The following is a 12260-nucleotide window of genomic DNA, read 5'->3' as shown; positions in this document are numbered from 1 at the left end:
TACTTCTCTCTGTTCTGAAGAAAGTTCCGGACAAATTTAACATGTGAGTCTATTGGGAGCTAGGGGGACCTTTTGTCACTCAGATCACTATTGGGCCAGAATGGTGGGTCCGTTTGATATGATGAAGGCAATTGAGCAGGCCAGACTAATAATGCTCCTGAAATCTTTTGAAATTATTTGAATAGAGTGTATATTTTGGCTCTGAGAGCAGTTTTAAAATATTTTTTCCGAAGATTTTAAGACCCTCTACACTCTAAGTGATGATGTCACGCACTCTAGCCTTGAAGAGTCCCTCCCTACATAGACAACCATTATAAAATCTAAAACAGCCTGAAAATGTACCAAAACTTAAACGTTGATAAGTCAAAAAACGTAAAAGATATCAAAAATATTTTAATAGCTGAAGGTCTTGTAATCATTTTAAAGTTGGAATGAAGTCTCTAGCTGAAAGTATGTGGAAGGAGTAGCATTTGTCGTAAGGTGTAGGTAAAAGAGGATTTGAAGAGTCGTCCCATAGACACCCATTATAAAATCGAAATGTTGTTTTTTACATTTTCTATTAAAAGTCCATGTCCAAATTGCACATCTTGACACTTAAAGGCAAGCAATGATTCAAAGAAAAGCACACATTAGTAATACAAAGACAAATAAGTACACTACTGGCAGTAGTTTGAAGAATTAAGTGACATAAATAACACATTAAAGTATTGAGACCTCGTAAAAAACCTCTTTGGAGTGTTTCTTCAAATCCAAGTTTTTAAATAACAGTGATTATTGCACACTACAATTGGTTGTGTGTGCACAATATTGTAACAGTGTGTGCGTGTTACCACATTTTTCTAAACAAAAAATAAGAAACCTGTTCACCAGTTCTATGGAAAAGGAGAAAAGTCCTCATCTGACTCTATTTCAAAATAAAAGCCCAGGTCACCGCCCCTTTCGTTGAGTGTCGCACTGCGCATGCTCAGTGTAGTAGCCGGTTATGGCGGCGGTGTGTGCTTGTCCATGGGGTGGGGGGACGCCTGCTATTCTGGGTCAGGGTTAGCGGCGTTTATTGTCTGATTTTGTTACGTCACGTCTGCAACTCGTTTCAAGTCCGGTTAGCTCAGCTGGTTAGAGCGTGGTGCTAATAACGCCAAGGTCGCGGGTTCGATCCCCGTACTGGACAAAAGTACTTTTTCCTCAAACGCAAATTTAGTACAATTGACCAGAGTATCAAAACGGGGGGGAAAAAGCGAATCAAATGAGTAAATAACTGCAAATAAGTCTCTATTTCAATACGTAATAATTTTACTGGTTAAACAAGTATTTCTACAAATGAAAAATGACATTTACAATAGAAATAAATGCATTAAAAAGAAATCATAAAATAAATGAAAATACAAACCCAAATACAATAATAACTAAATGTATTGCTTGATACAGAAATGTATAAATGCTGACATAAATAATGAAATAAATAAATATTGAAATGCTGCAAAGTGGGAGCAATGTTTTTTTTACATTTTCTATTAAAAGTCCATGTCCAAATTGCACATCTTGACACTTAAAAGCAAGCAATGATTCAAAGAAAAGCACACATTAGTAATAAAAAGACAAATAAGTACACTACTGGCAGTAGTTTAAAGAACTAAGTGACATAAATAACACATTCAAGTATTGAGACCTCATAAAACTCTTTGGAGTGTTTCTTTGAATCTAAGTTTTTAAAAAACAGTGATTATTGCACACTACAATTGGTTGTGTGCACAATATTGTAACAGTTTGTGCGTGTTACCACATTTTTTTAAACAAAAAATAAGAAACCTGTTCACCAGTTCCATGGAAAAGGAGAAAAGTCCTCATCTGACTCTATTTCAAAATAAAAGCCCAGGTTACCGCCCCTTTCGTTGAGTGTCGCATTGCGCAAGCTCAGTGTAGTAGCCGGTGTCACTACCCGATCTGCACTGCGCATGCGAGATGGTCCGCCATATTGGACAACTCCATACGGCAACTCAAATAGGACATTTGACGTCTAGACGGCTGCCCGATTTGCATCGTGCATGTGCGAGTCATAAACCTCTCAAATATCTATACAAAAATCTTTTGTTATTTGATTTGATTTGAAATAAAATGAAGGACATTCACAGTTAATGTAATTAGATATAAAATATGAATGCCATACATATTGCATTCACAGTCAATATTTCTTCAGTATGTATGATAGCTGTCTAACAGAAGTTAAATCCATTTCTCACTTATTCTGACAATGTACTTAACCCAATAAAAGGACCCAATAAAAGGAGTTGTTAAATAATAGTGAAGTCACGTTGTAATAACAATAACTCATCTCTCTCGTTCAGATTAATATTGTCGGGTTTTTTGAGTTTTCTTTTTCTGCTTTGCCGAATCGCCACTGTGTCAAGTGTCCTATTTGAGTTGCCGTATGTAGTTGTCAAATATGGTGGACCATCTCGCACATGCGCAATGCAGATCGGGTAGGGATGCGGATCGGGTAGTGACAGCCGGTTATGGGAGAAGGGTCCAGCTGCAGCCGCAGCAATGGTGGAGGTCGAACCAAGCCCCCAGGAAGTGCGCCGCACTCTGAGGAAAATATTCGTTGTGGCCAAACGGCGGTACTACACTTCCGTATCAGTCGCTGGGCCGGGAAAGACTTTTTGGCGAAGTCCCTCCCCTTCCGGTGGACCTCCATGGGACCTTATTTCGGAAGAATTATGTATTGAAGTCAATGGCAAGAGAAAGATTATATTTCGATCCCGTTTGAATTGTGCTACGAATTACACATATGATGTTTGTCAATTTAAAAGATAATTTTGCAAGTCAAAAAAATAAAAATGTGTCGTAAAACTGTGAAGTAACACATTTTTTTGTGTGAAACGCTCAATGAACTACATCTCTGGTCTCGCACATGTCACCAAGATGGCCGTCACGTTGGCACATTTCACCTCTTTCTTTCAGAATGAGGCGAAAAGTATTAAAAGAGGTGAAAATCACTACAAGTCTGGGCATGTTGAGAGCTGTACATACACAAAAGGGGAGTTAGTCGGTTACGTAAGAGCCAGCATGCGGGACCGGCTTTACAAGGTTTCGGTGAGTAACACGAGTGTAATCTGTAACGTTAATGACATCACTTACAGGGATTTGTAGTCTTTCTAGTTGCGTATTTTTCATAGTCTTATATTTCAACAGTTTTACGACAAACTGTGACTTTTTTGACATGGAAATTATTTTTTAAGATTGACAAACATCATATGTGTAATTTGTGGCACAATTCAAACGGGATCGAAAGATAATCTTTCTCTCCCCATTGACTTCAATACATAATTTTTCCGAAATAAGGTCCCATGGGGCGGAAGTAGAAGGGTGGGACTTCGCCTCTCTATAGACTAACATTGGGAAAGAGACGTCTGTAAATCGTTGGATAATTTTTTTTAACTAAATAAACTACCCAGTATGAACCAGTATAGCCCTTATTAAAAACATTCGGTCCTCAAGTTGTAAAATGTGCTAATAACGTTTTTCTGAGATTTATTTTCCTCTGCATTATGAACGCAGATCTAACCCACGGGACCGCGCCGCCCGGCATGTTCATGTGACGTGTTCAGTACTACATGAGTTTTACCTTTACCCATGGATGCACAATAAGAACGGATGATATGATTATATGAATACTTTCGTGACGTTTCGCTCTCTCAAAAGTTGGGCCATTTTGTCTTCATGCGCCAATGAGCAACTCTCATAGGAATGAACGAGGCCCCGCCTCCCACGCTGTATCCAGTTCTTATTATACATCCATGATGAGGTGGGGGACGCCTACTATTCTGGGTTAGGGTTAGGGGCGTTTATTGTCTGATCGTTTTACGTCACGTCTGTGACCCTTTTTAAGTCCGGTTAGCTCAGCTGGTTAGAGCGTGGTGCTAATAACGCCAAGGTCGCGGGTTCGATCCCCGTACTGGACAAAAGTATTTTTTCCTCACACGCAAAGTTAGTATGATTGACCAGAGTATCAAAACGGGGGGGGGGGAAAGCGAGTCAAATGAGTAAATAACTGCAAATAAGTGTCTATTTCAACACGGAATAATAATAGTATTTCTACAAATGAAAAATGACATTTACAATAGAAATAAATGCATAAAAAAGAAATCATCAAAGAAATAAAAATACAAACCCAAATACAATAATAACTAAATGTATTGCTTGATACAGACATGTATAAATGCTGACATAAATAATGAAATAAATAAATATTGAAATGCTGCAAAGTGGGAGCAATGTTTTTTTTTACATTTTCTTTTAAAAGTCCATGTCCAAATTGCACATCTTGACACTTAAAGGCAAGCAATGATTCAAAGAAAAGCACACAGACATTAGTAATAAAAAGACAAATAAGTACACTACTGGCAGTAGTTTGAAGAACTAAGTTAGTGACATAAATAACACAGTATTGAGACCTCATAAAAAAAACTCTCTGGAGTGTTTCTTTAAATGTATGTTTTTAAATAACAGTGATTATTGCACACTACAATTGGTTGTGTGTGCACAATATTGTAACAGTGTGTTCGTGTTACCACCATTTAAACAATAACTAAAAAAAATAACTCCCACATAAAATAAGAAACCTGTTCACCAGTCCTTCAAAATAAAAGCCCAGGTCACCGCCCCTCTCTTTGAGTGTCGCACTGCGCATGCTCAGTGTAGTAGCCGGTTATGGCGGCGGTGTGTGTTTGTCCATGAGGTGGGGGACGCCTGCAATTCTGTCACAGAGCGATCCGAGCGAAGCGCTGCCATGGCCGGAATGTTTGACATTGATCTGGACCAGCCGGAGGAAAATGGCTCCGACGATGAGGTTGAGGAGGTACTTTAATGGGGGATGTTGAGCGTGTCTGCGGGGACTTGTCACACAGAAACTCTTCACGCAGAACAGCTAGCTAGCTGTAGCTGTTAGCATGTAGCTGTTAGCATGCTAGCCGGCCAGCCAGCCACCGCAGGCCTGCTCCTGCAGCCGGGGCTCTCGGGCCTTTTCAACCCGACAGCGATCATGACAGAGCTGTCACTTTTTTTCTGATTTTATATTACATGTAAGGTCAGCTAGTGGTGAAATGCATGCATTGTTCAGGCTGTCCCGGGTCAGAAAGCATCGCTGTCATGTTGGAGTTGTGCAAACAGAGCCTTACTTGGCCAAAGGGGCTGCAGTGATAAATGTGGCTCAGTGTGCAACAGTTTATTTTGGCAAGGCTGCAACAGAGTGGTGACTGTGACTGTGTGGACTTAAAGCTGCTGTGTTTCTGTTCACATTCAGTGTGAAATGCTGCAACACAGCAGCACTGAAGACTCTGCTTTCAACTGGAAATAAGTCAAAAACAATTGATCTAAATTCTATTTATGAATTATAGTGTAAATACTGCTGTATGCTATTATCATACAAGTACAGCAAACCCATCATCACTGGCTGTTATAGATTATAGACTTTGAATAGAAAACAGTTTCAACTGCACACGCATATATACACATGTACATTTCTTTATTCTTTAGGATACAAAACGTTTACCTAATACACATACAGCACTGATTGGGCAACTATTACAACAGAGCAGCTCTTGTTTGTCAGATCAGTGTCTGAGATTAAACCTTTGTAAACAGGCAGACAATATGAATGTTGTGCCATAGAATATAATGCAAGTTGGGAGGCAACTTAAATCTGAAAATGATATCCTCTTATAACCGATCAGTGGTCTGGCCTATAAAGCGGTATCTCCTTCACCTTCTCATGTCTTCTCTTGGTTGGTTGACCAAAACCCCCAACATTTTCCCTTTGTAGTAAGAGTACAGTGTTAGGAAAACCAGCAAATCCTAGAACTGGAGAAGCTGGAAGATGAAGATTACCATTAAAATATGCTTGATGAGTCATTATCCTCATTATAGCTATTGATTTGTAAAGGATGACATGTATTATGAATTATTTATTATCATAGTATTGAACTCACAATGTCTTTAAACGCAAGAAAGAAATGGAAAATGTCCTTGAGGTCAAAAGCTCCTACAGAGTGGTCAAAATGTTTTACAGCAGTTAGCACTTATAAGAAAATGTTTGCATAAAAGACATGGCATTGTACAATAACAATTAAAAGACAAGAAAGTAGAAAATATACATGTTGAAGTTACAAATTAATAAGATATAAAGCAAGGTATCATATTAACATAAGTCGGTGACAGATGGAATATTAAATATTAGACTGAATATAGTGAAGAGAAAAACTATGGAGCAGAGAATTATTATAACACATAAAAGCTTAATGACTTGTGTTTATGATGTGTTTCCTTTTTTCTTCCAGGTGGAAATCAGTGATATCATGGACCAGTGCACTGGATTTGAGTTGTGAGTACTCGAGTTGGCCTTCTGTGCTTGTGTTCACACATAATTATTATTTTTCTTTTTGACAAGAGCACAATGCATTAAATCCTGTGTCTGTGCAGCAACATGGACGACTGTGAGAAGATCGAGATATCGGAGGACAACGTGAACCAGGGGACGGAGAACATCCGACCGGAGTGCTTCGAGCTGCTGAGGGTCCTGGGGAAAGGCGGATATGGAAAGGTACATGCATTACTCAAGAGGGGCAAGCCTTAAGATGGCACATGAGAAACTACACTTAAAGGTCCCATGTCATGGCCATTTCTACTGATCATAATTCCATTGTTGAGGTCTACTAAAATACATTTATATTGTGCAACTTTTCAAACTCACATTGGTTTCTCATACAGCATCTCTGTATAGTATGTGTATTCACTCTCTGTCCTAAACGGCTTGTTGGAGCTCCTGCCCCCCCCCCCTCCCTGTGAGCCTGGCCGTCTGCGAGACAGCGAGACACCGCGGAACTCAGCCTGGTCACACACACACCCGCAGCCTGGCTGGGAGTTTGTGTGTGTGCCCAGGCTGAGTTCTGCGGTGTCTCGCCGACCCCACACCAGTGAGCCAGCTCACAGTGTCCCGCTCATCGCAGCAGCGAGCCTCAGGGTGTACTTTGAGGGTTTGTGACTCTGCAGACTGTTTACATGCATAAAAAGCTTCATAACACACAAGGGGACGGGTAATAACCAGAAAAGCATGACATGGGACCTTTAACACACACACCTCTACTGTTCCACACGTTGCCTTCTTCCCCTCTAATGATTGCTTTAAACATCACTCCCTCTTTTATGCAGGTTTTTCAAGTCCGAAAAGTCGTCGGAGCTGCATCGGGCAAAATATTTGCCATGAAAGTTTTAAAAAAGGTATTTTTTTCTTCTAATCACTTCCCAGTGTGTGTCCTGTCAAACGTAATTGCATGCTTGTTTTTTTACAAATAAACATTATGGTGCTTCTGTCTGCAAATATTGGCCGCCCTTGAATCCGGTGGAGGGGTTTAGATTTCACTGCTTGCTGGGCGGTTGCCATGTGCCGCTCTGCTGCAGCATTGGCACTTTAAACACTCTGCCTGATACTCACACTGCTGATGAATGAACCCGGTGACCCGCTGAACACGTGCCAGATTTCAACCAGGCGTTTTTTAACTGCACCACTTTGATAAAGAAAGGCCTGTAGCTTCAGGGGCAGAGTTCATGAAGCAGCTAAGAAGAAGAAGTCATTAAGACATAAGAGTAAATGCACTTTAACTATTATCTACAGAGGAAATCATCAGGGCTTTTCCAGGTTTCCTCTAGGTAGACAGTGACACATCAATGGTGTCTCAAACTGTGAAACAAAACACACTCCAGCAGCTGAACATAAACCATGTTCAACAATTAGAATAACATAGATTAGCTGTCACCTACAATCTGGCATTCATCCTCTTTTCTCATTTCGAGATTTATGTATTTGTATGCATGGTCCTTGTTCAATAAAGATATTATAATAATAATAATAATAAATACAAGATCAAATTGGAGCAAAATGGGTCTAAGATCACCCACCATTCAAATGTTATTATAATTTGTATTTAAATAAGAAACAAGATACTTTTAGCTACAACACCAATGGTGTAGGATGTAACATCTATTACTGCTGTTATTGCACCTCAAAATGAAACGATACGCTAGCATATGAATTGTAACATTTATGCTGAGATAAAATATATGTGCAGTCTAAATGAGCAAAACTAGCCTGTAATAGACGTGTCATTATGGTTTTGAATGCACATTGAAACTACTGAGAAAAACTGCTAAATGATATATCTCAATCTAATATAATGTACTCTTAAATTATAATTTGACTCCTTGCTCTGTGTGTGAGGTTGATACACATTTATACAACATAGCTATTAGTGGCCAATAAGTGAGTAAAGCAGTAATTGGATGACATTTAGTTACTTCTGACAATTTTTGATAGTCTACTAATTAAATAAAAGCCCAGTTTGAAAGTGAGAAGGGGCTTAGAATTCAGATTAGTCATCCATAATTAACAAAGAAATTAATTGATGAAAAAATTCAAGGCTTCTTTGTCAACAGCATCCTTAAAATCAAAGAGCTTCTCCCCGCCTCAGTTTGAGCTCCAGCTGTCTGGCGCTCAGAGCTGAGACAACACGGTTTCTGATGGGCAGCTCTTTAGCTTTCTGACAGAAGTGGTTAGCAAACATAAACAGGAGGGTGGAGACACTGATGCTAAACCACGTCTCCTGTACTACGAAGCAGGGTTTTCGCTTAGCGAGGTAACTTCAGGGTTAACTCTGGGTTTCCGGTCCTACGACGCTGGTTCTCTTCTTACCGGGGTAGATCTCCATGGTAACTTATGCTGAACACCAAACCTGCTCCGGATAAAAGATCAACTCAGTGAAAGCACCGCCTGCTGACCAATCAGAGCTCAGTGTGCGGAGTTTAAAGCTATCAACTCATATTGGAAATACAGTTTAAACTGCCGTTGCAGGAAAGAGGTCCGGCAAAAATCACCGACTGTGTGAACATGACAATTTATAGAATATCCCCTCCCATCTTCAGAGCAATCTGACTATTATAACATTAGCGTTAAGAAAGCTTACTTAAATATCTGCCACAAGTTAACATAATCAACCGGATCAAAGTAACATTACGTACAGTCCGCGGCACTGTGAGTGCAGACGTCGATGTGTCCCATTATCGTTCATATCACATCACATCAGATAATAATGTATCATATATTTCCTTATCAGTCAGCTTCTTGAGCCGTATCTGGCCGTGCAACACTCACAGTGTCACATACTGTATGCAGAAGTATTATTTTAAGCAACACGTTAAGTTGACGAAACATTCGAGTCAAATGTAATTAAAGTCAGATCCACGAGTGTCTTTAGGAGACGGGGCAGTGATATCATAAACCTGTTAATGTACGCATTCAAACACTCGGTAGTTTTTTACCAGCTGTTCTGTATTCACCTTGCAGGTGCAACTGTTGCTTTTATCCTGGTTTATCTGTTTAAGTCAGGGATGGGCAACTTGGATGGTGGTGGGGGCCACATAATGTATGTACTGGCCACCAGGGGGTCGCAGATTCACTTGGAACACACACACACACACAAATTCCATGTATTGTATGTAATTATTAACAAATATACTAAGTCTGACATCTTCATTGACATTTTACAACAAACACAATACACACAAACGCGTCACAGATTATTTTGCGGTATTTGTCTGCCGAACAAACACTTCAATTCAGTGTTGCATTGTTGGAGAAGCCTGTGATCTAAGATTTTCAATGACATAATTACTCTGTAGCTATGTTAGTTTGACAATAAAGAACCTTGAACCTTGAACTAGGAGTCTAGTGGACGGTATCAGTACTACAAGTACAAAAATAAAAGAAATATATATATATTTTATTTTTTAATTAATAAGTACGTTGTTTATAAATTAATCTGCGGCCCCCAGGCCACCATTTGCCCATCCCTGGTTTAAGTCATAGATGTTTAAAGTTTAACTTCTTCATATTTGTCTAATATTATAGTTTACTTTTCATTCAGGAAGTATGACGCTGCGCTGTCAGTACACTTGTCCCTGTTTGTGATTGGTCAAATGTTGATAACCCCGCCCCTTTCACGTAAACGCGCTCTCAGCCGGAAAGAGAAACCCTGGGTTGATTTACCGAGTTGATAACCAGCGTCGTAGGACAGCTTAGCGAGGTGTCGTTTGTTAGGGTTAGTTAAGCCGGGTAACTCAAACATATCCAGGGTCTGTTGAACTGGCTTCGTAGTACAGGGCACAGGAGACACTGATGGTGCTCAGTATATAGACATCATTATTCTCCAGAGAATTTGAAAGCTTAAGTGGGTAATAAATATGCACTGCGGTCATTGTCAGAGCTAAAGAACTTAAAAAGATGCATTGTTTGCCTTAATTAAATTAAATCAGAATGAAATAAGATATACAGTACTGTATCTCAGGGACATTGTTCATTCTCAGTCTCTCAGTCTACACAACACACACACACGAGAGAGTGAAACTGAGAACATTTCCTGTTTTAACTTTATTTAACCCAAAGCTGATGTTTTCCTTAACGAGGCGCTTGGTGCCTGAAACGCCTCCATTGGACTCCTTTGATTACTTAAGGAACATAATCACATCACTATGTAATACTCGCGCTTCTATTGGCTAGTGCTTCAACACATTGTACATGATAGGCTAAGGGGCGGGACATCTCTAAGCGGTTGATCAATCACAACAGACTGGGCTCTGGTTTCAGACAGAGGGTGAAAAGAGGTGCTGCAGCACAGGCAGTATGAGAAAAGTAAAGAGCTTTTTGAACATTAAAGCATGGAGACATGTCCCAGTAGAGATACTAATATGAACCTGAGAATGAGCCCCTTTAACCTACAAACTAGTTTTTGTGCACGAACATAAAGTACATTTGGTTCTTAGCTTAGGCGCCGTTTACACGAGGAGAAAACTGCTTGTATCTGCATAGTTTCGCGTGCGTATAGCCCTATTATTTACACGAGGCCGATAGAAACTGACCCCACAAACGATAACGGGTCCCAAGGTGGATAGATTTGCAAACGAAACGCTCTGGTGGGTCAACCGAGTCCGTGTAATCACCTCTATACGAATATTTCCTGAAAAAATAGTGATAGCCCCGCCTCTCCCCACCTCTCCTGCTCTCTGCTGTAGCAACTATCAAAAATAGCTGTGTTAATTAAACGCACAAGGGGTTCTTGAATGAAATAATATTATAAAAGGCAAACCAGAATTGTTAACGCCCAATATACTCCTTAAACAAAATAAACAGTGTCAGATTTCATGCATTGATCCATTATATTGACAAAGGAGGATCTCACCCGGTGTTTGTAGAGAATATCTCTCTTTCTGAGCGGGTCCTCTCCACGGAGACATGCTTCTTGGTCGGTCGATGCAATATCCACAGATTCGGTTTCTTTCAGTTAACTTCCCCGTTGCATTTATCCATATGCTGAGGAAATGACTATATCCCGCTGAATACCAGCAATCGCCACACACTTCCTCCTGTCAGTAGCTACTGCTAGTGCTACTGCTACTGACCATGCTACAGATATTAGTGCAAAATCTACAGCTCCTCTACCACAACCATCAGCAACAAGTGGACATGGAGAATTACATGAACTACATGTTGCTAAATACACCGCGGGGCTTAAACAGAAGGGTAGCCATGGCAACATTGCGGCGGGGCTGCTGGGGCTGCTCTTCTTCGCTGCTTTTGGTGTATTTTGGCGGAAGTTACAGCGCCACTTACAGTCCCGGCATGTGTACTACAGCGTTTCCAGCGGTCTCGTTTGAACAGACACGTTAAATGAAACGAATGCATGTGAACGGAAGACTTTTTTGAATACGCATACTGTGCATAAACGCAAACGGTCCCGTGTGAGCGGGGCCTTAATCAAACAGCAACCGTTTTCTGTTTGTCACCTAAATGGCAGCCTCTCAGATGTTTTTATATAGTTAATCACTTTCTTTCTATTAGTCATGCAGGACAAACAAGGAAGTGACTCATAAGGCAGTGATACACAACCTGTTGACAGGAACATGTTGTTGTCTGGAGTTTTTCCACATCTTTGTTTTGCATCAAAACATACCCAGTGTTTCAAGGAAGGCAAGCACACTTCAACACAAGGCAAATCAGAGTGCTTTAAAGAAAAAACATAAAAAGCATTAAGATATCCTGCGACTGAAACACATTAAACATTTACATTTCAAAACAGTCATTAAGAAGCCAAGAGACTAAATAACAATAAAACAAGCTAATATAGAACACCACAGGACTGGAGCCCCTCTCACTGCCT

General features: G+C 40.1%; 1 protein-coding gene and 2 non-coding genes across 3 annotated transcripts in view; all 3 read left to right on the top strand.

The window, feature by feature from the left end:
* The first annotated feature begins 1094 nt into the window (after positions 1-1094).
* Positions 1095-1168, top strand: trnai-aau. The gene has a single exon. It is a non-coding gene; the product is annotated as a tRNA-Ile (tRNA).
* Positions 1169-3885: 2717 nt separating this feature from the next.
* On the top strand, positions 3886-3959 carry trnai-aau. Its single transcript has one exon. It is a non-coding gene; the product is annotated as a tRNA-Ile (tRNA).
* A 730-nt stretch (positions 3960-4689) lies between these two features.
* The window catches only part of LOC117470036 (ribosomal protein S6 kinase beta-1-like), a 13960-nt gene continuing 6389 nt past the window's right edge, over positions 4690-12260 (top strand). Inside the window, 4 exon segments of the mRNA XM_034114557.1 lie at positions 4690-4855; positions 6333-6376; positions 6475-6595; positions 7204-7272. Of these exon segments, the coding sequence (XP_033970448.1) occupies positions 4787-4855; positions 6333-6376; positions 6475-6595; positions 7204-7272 (303 nt within the window). The 5' untranslated portion in view covers positions 4690-4786.

Source organism: Trematomus bernacchii, unplaced genomic scaffold (assembly GCF_902827165.1).
Source record: "Trematomus bernacchii unplaced genomic scaffold, fTreBer1.1, whole genome shotgun sequence".
Lineage (NCBI taxonomy): Eukaryota > Metazoa > Chordata > Actinopteri > Perciformes > Nototheniidae > Trematomus > Trematomus bernacchii.
Note: the sequence above shows the minus strand (reverse complement) of the source record. Positions and strands in the feature narration are given on the sequence as shown.